Genomic DNA, 12,304 nt, shown 5'->3' with positions numbered 1-12,304 from the left:
ACAGTTACTTTTCCTTGGCTGTGCTATAATTATCTGTTAGATTCCTCTATCTTCAACCGGAATGATGTGTGGGTCTTAGTTATATTTTTACCCCACATATTTAGAGCAGAGTATGGAAAGTCCATGACGAGCATGTTAGTACAGGAAGGAGTAGATGAGAGCCATGGGGTGTTTGGGATGTCCTTCTGGCACACAGTGTCCCCCTTCACACCTTCTGTACAACTCTGAGGATGAGAGTCTCCTCGTGTCAGGTGTTCCTTCTGGGGAAGGATGGGGAGCAAAGCTCAAGCCTCCATTACTTCCCCTTGCAGACAAGGCCATCTGTATTGGTCTGGCGCTAGCTGCATTTCAGTCCCCAGCAATGACTAGCCTGTCGCTGTTAGTGTAGATTCCAACCAGATGGAGCAGACCCTCAGGTGAATAGGGCAGGTGGATGCTCATATTAGACTTAGTTATGTAATCGTCATAGCTGAGCATGCATTTTGGAGAAGGATGAAACCACATTAGTTCCCACAGAGGCCTGAGTTTCAAGTAAAATAAGAAAAGCTTTGTGTTTAGGTGAGAGAATAAAATTGTCCAGATTATCAGATGACAGGAGTCTTCCTTGTTTGTGTGTATTCTGTGTACTTCTTTGCTGGGGAACATAGGGAGGCAATCCCATACAACAGTACCCTTACTATCATCTGTTTAAGAAATTTTTTTATTGTTATGTTAATCACCATACATTACATCATTAGTTTTTGATGTAGTGTTCCCACTTACTATCATCTTGACTAGCATCTGTCTTCCCTGCTGAGATGAGGTGGAGTCTTTGTTCTGGAAGACGAAGGAAGAAGCTGCTGGGCAGATCGCCATGGAGTTAGGGACAGAATTTTAACCAGTTTGCTGTTGCAGCCTGGGTCTCACTATTTCCCACAGGGACCCTTGTCAGGGAAGGGCAAGCACTGAATGCTGGTGTTGCAGAGCACAGACTTTCCAGTCTCTCTTCATGTTTGCTTATTTACAATTTGTTCTTGTGATCAGTGGCTGTTGGAAACACAAGGCAGTCACTGAGTATCAGTTTCTACATCTGTAAACAGGGGTAATAGCATGACCCCGCTGAACGGTCACCAGTGAAGGCACCAAAAGGGGGCAGAAATATTTCAGAATTCCTGGTCTCTCTTCTCCTACTTTACCTGGGGGTAAAGTTTTTCCAGCTTCCTATGTCTGTCCATTGTTGCTATTCAAGATTGCAGCCACCTCTTTCTTAATTATCTATTTTTAAAAAATTTAAGAGAGAGAGCGCGCGTGCAAGAGTACAGGTAGGTGGAGCGGCAGGCAGAGGAAGAGAGAGAAGCAGACACCCTGCTGAGCAGGGAACCTGACATGGGGCTCAATCCCAGGACCCCAGGACCACGACCTGAGTCAAAGGCAGATGCTTATCCAGCTGAGCCACCCAGGAGCCGTTAATTATCTATTTGCAGGGCTCCATCGTCCCATGGATTCCATAGGTATGCCATATAATCCAGTTTCTCCGGCCATGCGGGCACAATTTCACCGATAGCAACTCAACTCCACCAACCTTTCTGGATGCCCCCTGAGCATATAGTGCTTTGTGGGGGACTAGGCTCCTAATGTTGATGAGTACACAGACGGCGGCGCCCTTGAGAAGCTCTCTATCTAAGGCTAATAGGTGTCCAGGGCTGGAGGGTAGAAAGGGTAATCATAGAACTGGGGCTGGGGGGACAGAAGTTTCCCAGAGGATGAAGTGGTTATATGTGTTCAAGGAGATTGGTGAGGGAAGACTCTACCAGAGGGGATTCTGTCGGAGCTGGGTTTGAACGATGAGTAGGATCCTTGTAGGGGGCACAGGGACATTTTTAGGCAGAGGAAACTACATGGGTGAAGATGTGTAGATCTACACGTTCTTGTTTGAAGAGTTTCAAGTATTTAGGGGTGCAGGGAGCCACGCTGACAAGGATGGGTTAGAGATTTAAGGATAGTGACTTTAATGAGTTTCGCTAACCTTTGAGATTACTGATAACACTGAGTTATTTATTGATTTCCCACAGAGTAGGAACTCATTGGAGGTCAAACTGGGAGTATGCAGGATGCCTTGCCAGCACGCACGACTGGGGGGGGCACCTGCGGGTGGAGCTCGGGGGGGGCCCTGCTACTGGCTGTAGCTCTAGCTCCGCCCCTTTTTCGGTAGAGACATTCCAGCGTCACTGAATCACCACTGGTGGGAACGGAAGCTCCGCACACACAGGCCAGCAAAGACTAGCAACCCTGCTGAACGAAAGGAAAGAGAATTCATAGAGGAAAAGTGGCCATGGACCTGATCCCAAGCTTTTCCATGGAAACCTGGCTTCTCCTGGCTACCGGCCTCGTGTTCCTCTATCTGTGAGTAACTGTCCAGGCTCATTGCCTCTGGAACCCTGGACTTGGGTTGCTAATCAGCATCTACCCCGTTTTCCTCGCCTGTTTTGAGGATCAGAAAAGTTAACAAAGGGGAAGCTCCTCAAGTGTTGGGTGCTTCCAACATGCTAAGAACACATAAAGCGTTATTACTGACCTCATCAGATCTGCTGATCTGCTGAAGCCCCCACACCCCAACTCCAATTTCTGTAGCTAGGAGGTAGAGTGACATTATTTGCTCCTAGGGATGATCTTCTGATTGACTACCAGTTGGGACCTGGAGTAACCCAGCAGAATTCAGCAGAGGCAGAGTAAAATCAACAGGCCCCGGTGCTCTGGGGTCCTCACCGCCTTCCAAGCTGTGGGGCATTCTGGAGGCAGAGGGAGTGCCTTGGGTCTTTGTCTCATTATCTTCACCTTCTCCTCTCTGTCCACTGCAAGAGATGTGTAGAAGGACTGCGCCTGTGTCACTCAGGTGGCTCCTACTCCCCTTCCTCTACCACCAGGCATCATGGACGCAGGGCACCTGGTGCACCCAGACTTCCAGGGGGGCTGCAGATGCCTCGCCTTCCTCTCCTGACTGGCCTCTTCCCTCTTTTCTGCCCTTCTCCTGGCCATTAACGCCGTGCCCCCCATAATATACAGAACACTTTACCCCTAAATGAGCATCTTTAGAGCTGAGGAGACTTGGCAGATTTCTTAAAATTGTATTCATGTCACCTTTTCTTTCCGGTCTCTAGGAAGGTTAGCATCAGTATAGACTTTTTTTTTTTAAGTTTTTGTTTTTTTTTAAGATTTTTGTTTATTTATTTGACACAGAGAGACACAGCGAGAGAGAGAGAGAACACAAGCAGGGGGAGTGGGAGGGGGAGAAGCAGGCTTTTCGTGCAGCAGGGAGTCTGATGCGGGGCTCGATCCCAGGACCCTGGGATCATGACCTAAGCCGAAGGCAGACGCCTAAAGACCGAGCCACCCAGGCGCCCCAGTATAGAGATTTCTTTACCCATGATATGAAATCTTCCAGCAGCCACAAAGACAGAGCCCTGAAAGCCAATTTGGATTTTAAATGTGTTTTTGCCTTTATGTTACAGTACAATAGGAAGACTCAACCTGTCTAGCAGAGGAATTCTTGTCAGTGGTGGGATTTCTGATATCACGGAACAGGTTGGGAAAGACTTAGTTTCACAATGTGGGTAGGGAAAGACCCTCCATGTCACATTTAACCTCTGTTTCAATTTCACTTTCTTGAAGTGTAGGAAATCATGAGGACATGAGCATAAACATGGAGACCTCATTTTCATTTTCTGAGAAAAAGGTTAGGAATGCCAAGTATCGTGCAACACGTTTTCTGTGTGATGACATTTAAGATGAATTGATATGGTTTAATTTCATTCTATTTAATAATAGGTCTTCTACTGAGATAAGACTATTTCCAGCATGTTCTTTCTGAACGATACAACAGGGCTGTTGGTTCAGCTTTTGTGACTATAAAGGTACATAGATGACCTCAGCCTTCTAGAGTGATGTTGGCAATATGAATTTGGTGTACCCATACACACTTTTATGTCACAGATTGTCTATTTTTTAAATACATGGGCCCTGCAGATTATTTTAACCTCTCAGCACAGGTGAGTAGTGGGACTGTGAGCCAGTACTGATGTGAGAGGCATCCAGGTAGGACTTGGGGATGGAGTGGGAGAATAGTCCTCCCTCAGAGCAGACCTCTGAGAGCTACTCCTTGATCCTTTTCCTACAGAAAGTTGTCATGGGACTGCAGGGTTAGCATCTCATCTGCTAGAAGCCAGAGGACAGGGCCACCCTATAAGCCACACCGTGTGTAGTCTGTCTTGCAGTGGGGCTGTCACTGGATATTGTCACCACCAGGCAAACAACCCTGTAGACTTAGAAAACACTGGTGTGGCCAGGTGTCATTACGTGTAGACAGTGCCTTCTGTATGCCAGTGCAATGTAAAGGCAAGAAAAATGAGTGGCTTTATTTTAACCCCTTCCTTTGTACCAAGTGCAACATGACTCTACCAAGAGGAGGGAAGCTGGAAAGAATCAGAAAAATTCACCCAGCCCACCCTCTGCCTTCTTATGGAGCCATGTGAGTTTAGACACTAGACCAGATCTTTCCTTGGGTCACATCACTCAGTTGCTTGGCCTCACTTGGGAGTTCATGGAGCATGTCGAATGTTCAGAAACAGGAATTGATATGTTGTGCTGGTGATAGCAAGGAAAGAATGGAGGTGGGACTAGGCCACCCCCGCTTCTGGCAGTAGGTACTCCTGCGTCCACTGTTCTGGAAAAAGGATCCAAACACCCAGCTGGGCCAGGCTGAGGTACCTCTGCTGGTCCCTCAAACCCAGGTCCTTTTATGCAACTTTGGAGGATTATTTGATTACATAATATACAATTTGCTGGATTTGTACAGAATATCTGGAACCTGTACTATCTTAAAGGCTCACCTCCAGAGAAGAGGAGATAAGGTCTTAATCCCAATCTTGGAATATTTTATCATTACTCATTTTATGTTGCATAACATGTATTCTGCTGTTGACTCGAGGTATCTGGACTTTGGAAGGCCCCCTATCAGTTAGCTGAAAACACCTGCAGGGTTTGTTGAGCCGTTTCTACCTAGCATCCGTTCCCGCCATACTTTCCTAAATTGCCTCTATGGGGTTAGCCTTGTAGGCCTAGCAAGTTCATGGGTAAAATGGTTTCTGGCAGCTTCCTCCTTCAGCCTGTCTTCTTCCTCCACTCTGCGATCTGTCAGCAACACCTAAGTGGAAGGCTTGCAAGGATCCAGAACCCCAGTTGTGGGATTCCGCACATGACCCATGAAAGATGATTGTAGACAAGCCTGCCATAGGGAGCACCATCTGTAATGGATTTCTGAGACAGTTGTTGCACAGAGTTGGTAAACTAACTGCTTTGTGAGTGACCATCTTGAAAAAAAAAAAAAAAAGAGTGTACCTGGCAGTGTGCTGAGCAGGTGAGTATCACAGGTTGAGGGACCAGATGCCATGAGGGGAAGAATGGTCTGGAAATGGATTGTTTCCTTACGGATTCTTTTATATGGTATCGTTTAGGGCACATATGGGTCAGTCCCCCTTCTCTGCAGCTCAGGAGAACCAGAGTACCTGACAACAGAGACTTGGGTGGAGCTGAAAGCATCTCACTTTTCAGTGAGGCCAGTGGAGCCTTGGACACAGTTTTCATTGTACAGAAATGAGAACACTGTTGTTGCTCAAGGTGTCTCAACGAACATAGATTTCAGAAGGACCAGATCTCACACAGAGATAGGTCCTACAAGGAAGGAAAACCACAAAGGTCTCTGAGCAAACTGCAGCACACTTTCATGGTAGGCTCTCACAAACCCTCTATTATTGAGTGGATATAATTAAGCAAAATCTCATCATTGGAGCAGAAATTTTTTCTCTTTCTCCCTAGAGAAAGTTACGGAAGAGTCATTTACTAAATGGCAGGAGTAGATTTCCTGGAAGAGATCAGCATGACCCTTTTAGGAGCACTCGTGTGGAAACACTTATCAAGTCTTCACTTTAGGATTGGGACCGTGAAGATTTCGGCTACCCTTAGCTAATCATCATTACGTTTTGTGGGTCTCACAGTGGAGGTGGGAAAGGAGATGATGAAGGAATGTAATTATTGTCGTTGGAATTGCTCTTATTATTTCTGGCCTACATGTTACTTCCCTCCCTTCCCTGTCCCAGTTCTGTGTCAGTGACTGCCAGCCTCAGCACTTATTCCACCATCCCTGTGACCAACTTTCTCTTCACTTTATAGATATGGGACCTCCACACATGGACTTTTTAAGAAGCTGGGAATTCCTGGGCCAACACCTTGGCCTTTTGTGGGAACTGCTCTGGCCTACCGTAAGGTGAGTGTTGCCTGAGCTCCCTCTTTTGCTTCTTATGATTGTCAGTCCCAGCTTAGTTTCATTGTAGATATGCTCATCCTGAGGAAGAAGTGCTTAGGAAGCTCAGACTTCCCACAAGTGGTGTCACAGGCCCCACCCAGCACATGGCCAGTTCTACCCTGGGGCTCTAGTGTCTGCTGTCAGGAGCCTCAGGGTTTGCCTCAGTGGGCAGCCCCAGCTCTCTGGCTGCTTCAACCCAGGACTTGATGTTCTAGCTTGTGAGCATGGAGAAGAGGCTTTTGTTTCTGGCAGGTGCAGATTCACAGGAAGGCATCATTGTATTTGGTATTAGGAGAAGAGCATCAAGGGGGTCCACGCTAGTGGTCCATTAAGCTGTGTATGCTAGAGTCAGACTTTTCTGTTCATAGTACAGGCTCTGGGTAGCCTTTTGTTTTGCTGGATAGCTCTGGAACTTCAGTTTATTGGGCATTCCAAATTCACCTTTACGGAATTTGCACATACTTGAATTCTCTCAAAAATTGCCAACCCCCTGCCTTTATTTCCAAGCTCTAACTCGCCCTTTGCTAATGGTGACATCTCTTGGGATTTGAGAGGTTGACCCAGAGCTCTCTGCTTTACTTCCCTACCTTCACTGTAGGCACCTTCTGGGTGAGTTGAGCAGGGAGGGAGTTTTGCTGAGGGGAGATGGTGCTTTCTATTGACTTCAGGTTTTAATCTTTGATCAAGTTGTGTTTATATGTATATTGTTCTTCACATAAGGTACTACTGCCCATGCAAAATCACTAGAAAAGAGATGCTTTGACAAACATTATTAAGAAGTTAATGTGCTGAGTGGAATGTATTAGCAGACACACAGACTGATGTGTGGCTCATCCAGCTCTGATGGCTTGTCTGAGGCCCCCCTGGGCCAGAAGGTTAGGAGCTCACATCAGAAGGCCAGCAGGCAGAGTCTCACGTGCAGGCTGCTCTCTGCTGTGGAGTCCCTTTCCCCCAGACCTGAGGCTTGTTTCTCAGATCCCACTTCTCCCTGCTGAGACTCTCGGTGCCCAGTTACCACCTGAGAACTTCCCGGACTTTTTCTCTCCAGAAAAGCAATAATTTCCTTTCCTCTTTTCCCAGATCAACTCCTTAGTACCAGCACCCCAAGATCCACATTTCTGGGACCCTGTTCTGCACAGTTAGAACATCAAAGTCACAGCTAAAACTTAGGGACAGGAAGTTTTGTTGTTCTTTTCTTAAGTGAAAACTCATTTCAAGTATTTTAATTTGTTCTGCCCTTTGTGGAGTGGTGGCATGGTCTCTTCTTCCTGTGTTTGCTGGATGACTGGAAGGCGAGTCCACCTTGTCATTCCTTCACTCATCTCTCACTTACTCACTCAACAAACATGTCTTAGACTTCTGTAAATCTGCTAGACTAAAAGAGGTCACTGGTGTCTTAATTTCCTTAATCCCCTGGAATTCTAGTAGGCCTCCTGAGATCAATGAACAGGATGCTGACTGGGGGTTCAGAGGGCGCAGGCCACACTGACTTTCCCTTAGCTCCAGTTTTCCCAAGGGCCCTGAGGTAATAATTCAGAGGACTCTGAGATTTAGAGACAACACAGGCACAAGCCAAACAGGCCAGAATTTCAGAGGTCCTGTAGTCCTCACAGACAGGGTAAGTTGTTCAGTATCTGCAATACTTGGAGAGGATTCAAGAGGGACTTGAATTTCTCCATTTCAATATCCTCTTGTTTTCTCTCCTTTCCAGTAAGACACCTGTGCATAAGAGCTTCCCTCTGAGTGCCAGTGAGATAGTAAGCTGCATTTCATGTGATCTGAGTCCTTCTCGTCCCTGTAGGAGATGGGGCTCAGGAGGTTTAGATTAGTAATATGTTTTGTTTCTTCTTGCAGGGTTTTTCTGGTTTTGATGAGAAATGTTTTAGAAAGTATGGAAGATTTTGGGGGTGAGTGTTCTGGAAACTTCCACTGGATAGACTTATTATGATGAAGCCCCTGTGGTGTGAACAGTCTCAGCTAAGAGCCCCTTGGGATGAAGCCTGCTGTAGTAAAGCTTCTGGAACCTCTGCCTCCTGGGATCACATGTGTCACCAGGTGTGCACGTCTAAGTGTGAATCAGGCCTGGAGAGGTATAGTGTGGTGCTGGGCTGCTCACAGCAGGGAGCAGGCACCTCTCCGTACCTCTTTCTTTTCTCCGGTCATGTCTTCAGAAACCATCGTCTCTGAATGGCATTGGCCATAAACAACATGATGGCATAGAAAGAACCCAGATGTCTGGATCACCCCTGGTTCAGCTCCACTGCCCCTTCCCACATTCCGTACTGCTCAGCTGTGGATGGAGCCAGTCTTACATGGTGGGCCCCAGTTCTGTCCTTAGTACATGGTTCTCATGCTTAGCTGTGGGTAAGAATCACCTGGGAGAGCTTGTTCAAAATGCAGATTCTTGGTTTCCATCCCCCGGAATGCTGAATGTGGAGCATATGGGGTGGGTCCCAAGAATCTGAATTTAACTGGTAGTGGAAGCAATATTAGGGCTGTGTGAGATCATGAATATAAAGGGTTAGTGCAGAGGATTATAGGGGAGGGGAGGGCAAACTGAATGGGAAGAAATCAGAGATGGAGCCCAACCATGAGACTCTTGACTCCGGGAATCAAACTGAGGGTTATGGAAAGGGAGGTGGGTGGGGGGATGGGGTAACTGGATGATGGGCATTAAGGAGGGCACGTGATGTGATGAGCACTGGGTGTTATATGCAACTAATGAATCATTGAACACTACATCAAAAACTAATGATGTACGATATGTTGGCTAATTGAATTTAAAGAAAAAAAAGCTAAGGTAAAAGACATCCTTAAGAAAAGGGTTACCCTAAAGCACTGTCCCTTGTCCACCCACATGTTTTTGAAGAAACATGATGGGACAAGGGGAATCCTCCAATAAATACAATCAGGCTGCTGGGAGAGCAGACAGACCTAAGTGCTACCTCAGTAATTTCTATCACCGCTTCAACACTGAGTATACTTGACCCCCACTAAAACCTTCTGAGTTTTAGAATACTTTTTGGAGATGGGTAGTATTTAGTGTAGTGGTCCCATCCATTTTTTGATGTGATCATTAAACCATTTAAAATTCCCCTATGACATCAAAGGAAGAATAAGGTCATTAGCCATCAGGGAATTCAAATCAAAACCACACTGAGATACCACCTCACACCAGTTAGAATGGCAAAGATGGACAAGGCAAGAAACAACAAACTTTGGAGAGGTTGTGGAGAAAGGGAAACCCTCTCACACTGTTGGTTGGGATGTAAGTTGGTACAGCCACTTTGGAAAACAGTGTGGAGGTTCCTCCAAAAATTAAAAATAGAGCTACCCTATGACCCGGCAATTGCACTACTGGGTATTTACCCCAAAGACACAGATGTAGTGGAAAGAAGGGCCATATGCACCCCCATGTTCATAGCAGCAATGTCCACAAAAGCCAAAGTGTGGAAAGAGCCGAGATGCCCTTCAACAGATGAATGGATAAAGAAGATGTGGGCCATATATACAATGGAATATTACTCAGCCATCAGAAAGGATGAATACCCAACTTTTGCATCAACATGGATGGGACTGAGGAGATTATGCTAAGTGAAATAAGTCAAGCAGAGAAAGTCACTTATCATATGGTTTCACTTATTTGTGGAACGTAAGGAACAGCATGGAGGACATTAGGAGAAAGAAGGGAAAAATGAAAGGGGGAAATCGGAGGGAGAGATGAACCATGAAAGACTATGGACTCCAGGAAACAAACTGAGGGTTGTAGAGGGGAGGGGTGTGGGGGGATGGGTTAGCCGGGTGATGGGTATTTAGGAGGGCACATATTGCATGGAGCACTGGGTGTTGTACGCAAACAGTGAATCATGGAGCACTACATCAAAACCTAATGATGTACTGTATGGTGACTAACATAACATAATAAAAAAAAGAAAAAAAAGAAAGAATAGGGGACTTGTGGAAAATCTTTCATTTTTTTCTAGTAAGTGCAAATGATGTATAGTGGAAACAAAATAAATTTTATTTATTTATGGTCTAATTAAGCTTAAAGTAAACCTCTTGCTGGGGACAGATTCCCATTAAAGGCCACAGGGGCAGTCAAGTCAGGCTGGATAGGGATGGATCACATATAAAGAGTCAGCTTTGTGTGAGACATGTGCAAAAGTGGGCTTGCCACGTTGCTTAGGGATGTCACATGAAGCCCAAGGAGCTCACACCTGGGACCCACATAAAGAATAAATATAAGTAATAAAAAGGAAATACCTCTAGAATGAGTTATATGTATTTTTCTGTCTTTCTTTTTTTCTCTTTTCTTTTGTTTCAAAATTTTCTGACTTAATGCTATCAAGGACCTCTCTCGATATTAAAAATAGTATTTCCTTTCACATGTAACTGGGAAGCAATTTTATTAAATAAAGAAATAATTCATAATTTTGCCATCACTATTTGAGTGTTCGAAGTCTTTTCATTTGCAGACACATGTTACATATATGTGATCAGTATATGCACAATTTTCATCTAATATTCTCTCCTATGCCTTTCATGTGTTTGATATATCTTCAAAATTATAATTTTTAGTGACTGGGTAGACAGACTCTCCATTATTTTTTTTGTTCCTAGATAATTTACTTGCCTTCAGTTATTTACCACCCTAACTTCTTTTTTGTTAATATACATAAATTATTTGAACTGTTTGCCCTACTTCTAAAATATTTGAAGCATTTTAAACATACAAAAAATTACGGAGAATGGTCCAAGAAATACCCATGTACACACCTAGACTTAAGAGATATTCTAATGTTTTTTCTAACCATGATCTCAGAGAATGGATTAGGTACCATCCGGATAAAAGTCTAGACTTCCAGGCGTGGCTGCAACTGCAGAAACTGTCATGTTAAGTGTAATCAGGTCTCTTTTCCCCACACAGGTTTTATGATGGGCGACAGCCTGTGTTGGCTATCATGGATCCGGACATGATCAAAACGGTACTCGTGAAAGGATGTTACTCTGTCTTCACAAACCGGCGGGTAGGCATGGATTTATTTTACATTTACATAGTTACTTATAAAACTTTTATTTGGCAATAAGAATAGATTCACAGGAAGTTGTCACAGAAGGTCCCATGTCATGTAACCTTCAAGCCGTTTCCTCTAAGGCTATATCTTGCTCAACTATAGTACAGTGTCCAAGCCGAGTTTGACATTGGTTCTAGTCACAGAACTTAAACAGATTTGAGTAGTTTTATATGCACTCGTGTGCGTGTGCGTGTGTGTGTGTGTGTGTTGTTCTCTGAACATTTATCTTACATGTAGATTTGTGTATCTGCCCCCCAATGACGTTACAAGTTTGTTCCATCACCAAAGAGTCTCCCTCTTACTACTCCTTTATAGGCACAGTGTGTAGCTTGTCTCTTCATTATCTCAGGGTTTTCAGCAGAGCACACAATTTTGGGTTTTTCTTTTTAATTTTGACATGGCCAGTGTATCTTTTATCCATTTATGGGTTGTGACTTCGGCATCAAGTTTGAAAAATCTTCACCTAGCCCTAAGGCCCTAGGATTTTCTCCAAGTTTTTACTTTTTTGTTTTACCTTTAACTATATAGTTTTATGTTTTATATTTATAATGTAAATCCTATATGGTTTTATGTTTCACACTTAAGTCTGTGATCCATTTTGTGTCAATTTTTAGTGTTAATTGTGAGGTGTGAAGTGTAGGTCAAAGATCCTTGTTTTTGGCCTATGGATGTCTAATTGCTCCAGCACCCTTTGTGAAAAGGCTATACTTCCTCCATTGAATTGCTTTTGTAGCAGTATCAAAATTGAGTTGGCTTATATGTGTGATATCTATTTCTCATTCTCTGTTCCGTTCACTGATCTCTACCTCTCCCTCCACCAATGCCAGGCTCTCTTGATTACTGTGGCCATATAGTAAGTCTCAGCATCATGAGCAGTGATTCCTCCCATTTT

The 12,304-nt window shown here is 44.6% G+C and overlaps 1 protein-coding gene across 1 annotated transcript; it reads left to right on the top strand.

Moving 5' to 3' along the window:
- Window positions 1-2,206: 2,206 nt before the first annotated feature.
- LOC112813452 (cytochrome P450 3A12-like) lies at window positions 2,207-11,364 on the top strand (the record flags this gene model as incomplete). Its single annotated transcript, XM_025858500.2, has 4 exons — window positions 2,207-2,382; window positions 6,205-6,298; window positions 8,192-8,244; window positions 11,265-11,364. Coding segments are annotated over exons 1-4 (318 nt in total), but the record flags the coding sequence as incomplete, so codon positions are not given.
- Between the last annotated feature and the right edge of the window lie 940 nt (window positions 11,365-12,304).

This window comes from Callorhinus ursinus, unplaced genomic scaffold (genome assembly GCF_003265705.2).
Source record: "Callorhinus ursinus isolate GAN/ISIS: 27379988/994484 unplaced genomic scaffold, GSC_fseal_2.0 scaffold1200, whole genome shotgun sequence".
NCBI classification, from domain to species: Eukaryota; Metazoa; Chordata; class Mammalia; order Carnivora; family Otariidae; genus Callorhinus; species Callorhinus ursinus.
Note: the sequence above shows the minus strand (reverse complement) of the source record. Positions and strands in the feature narration are given on the sequence as shown.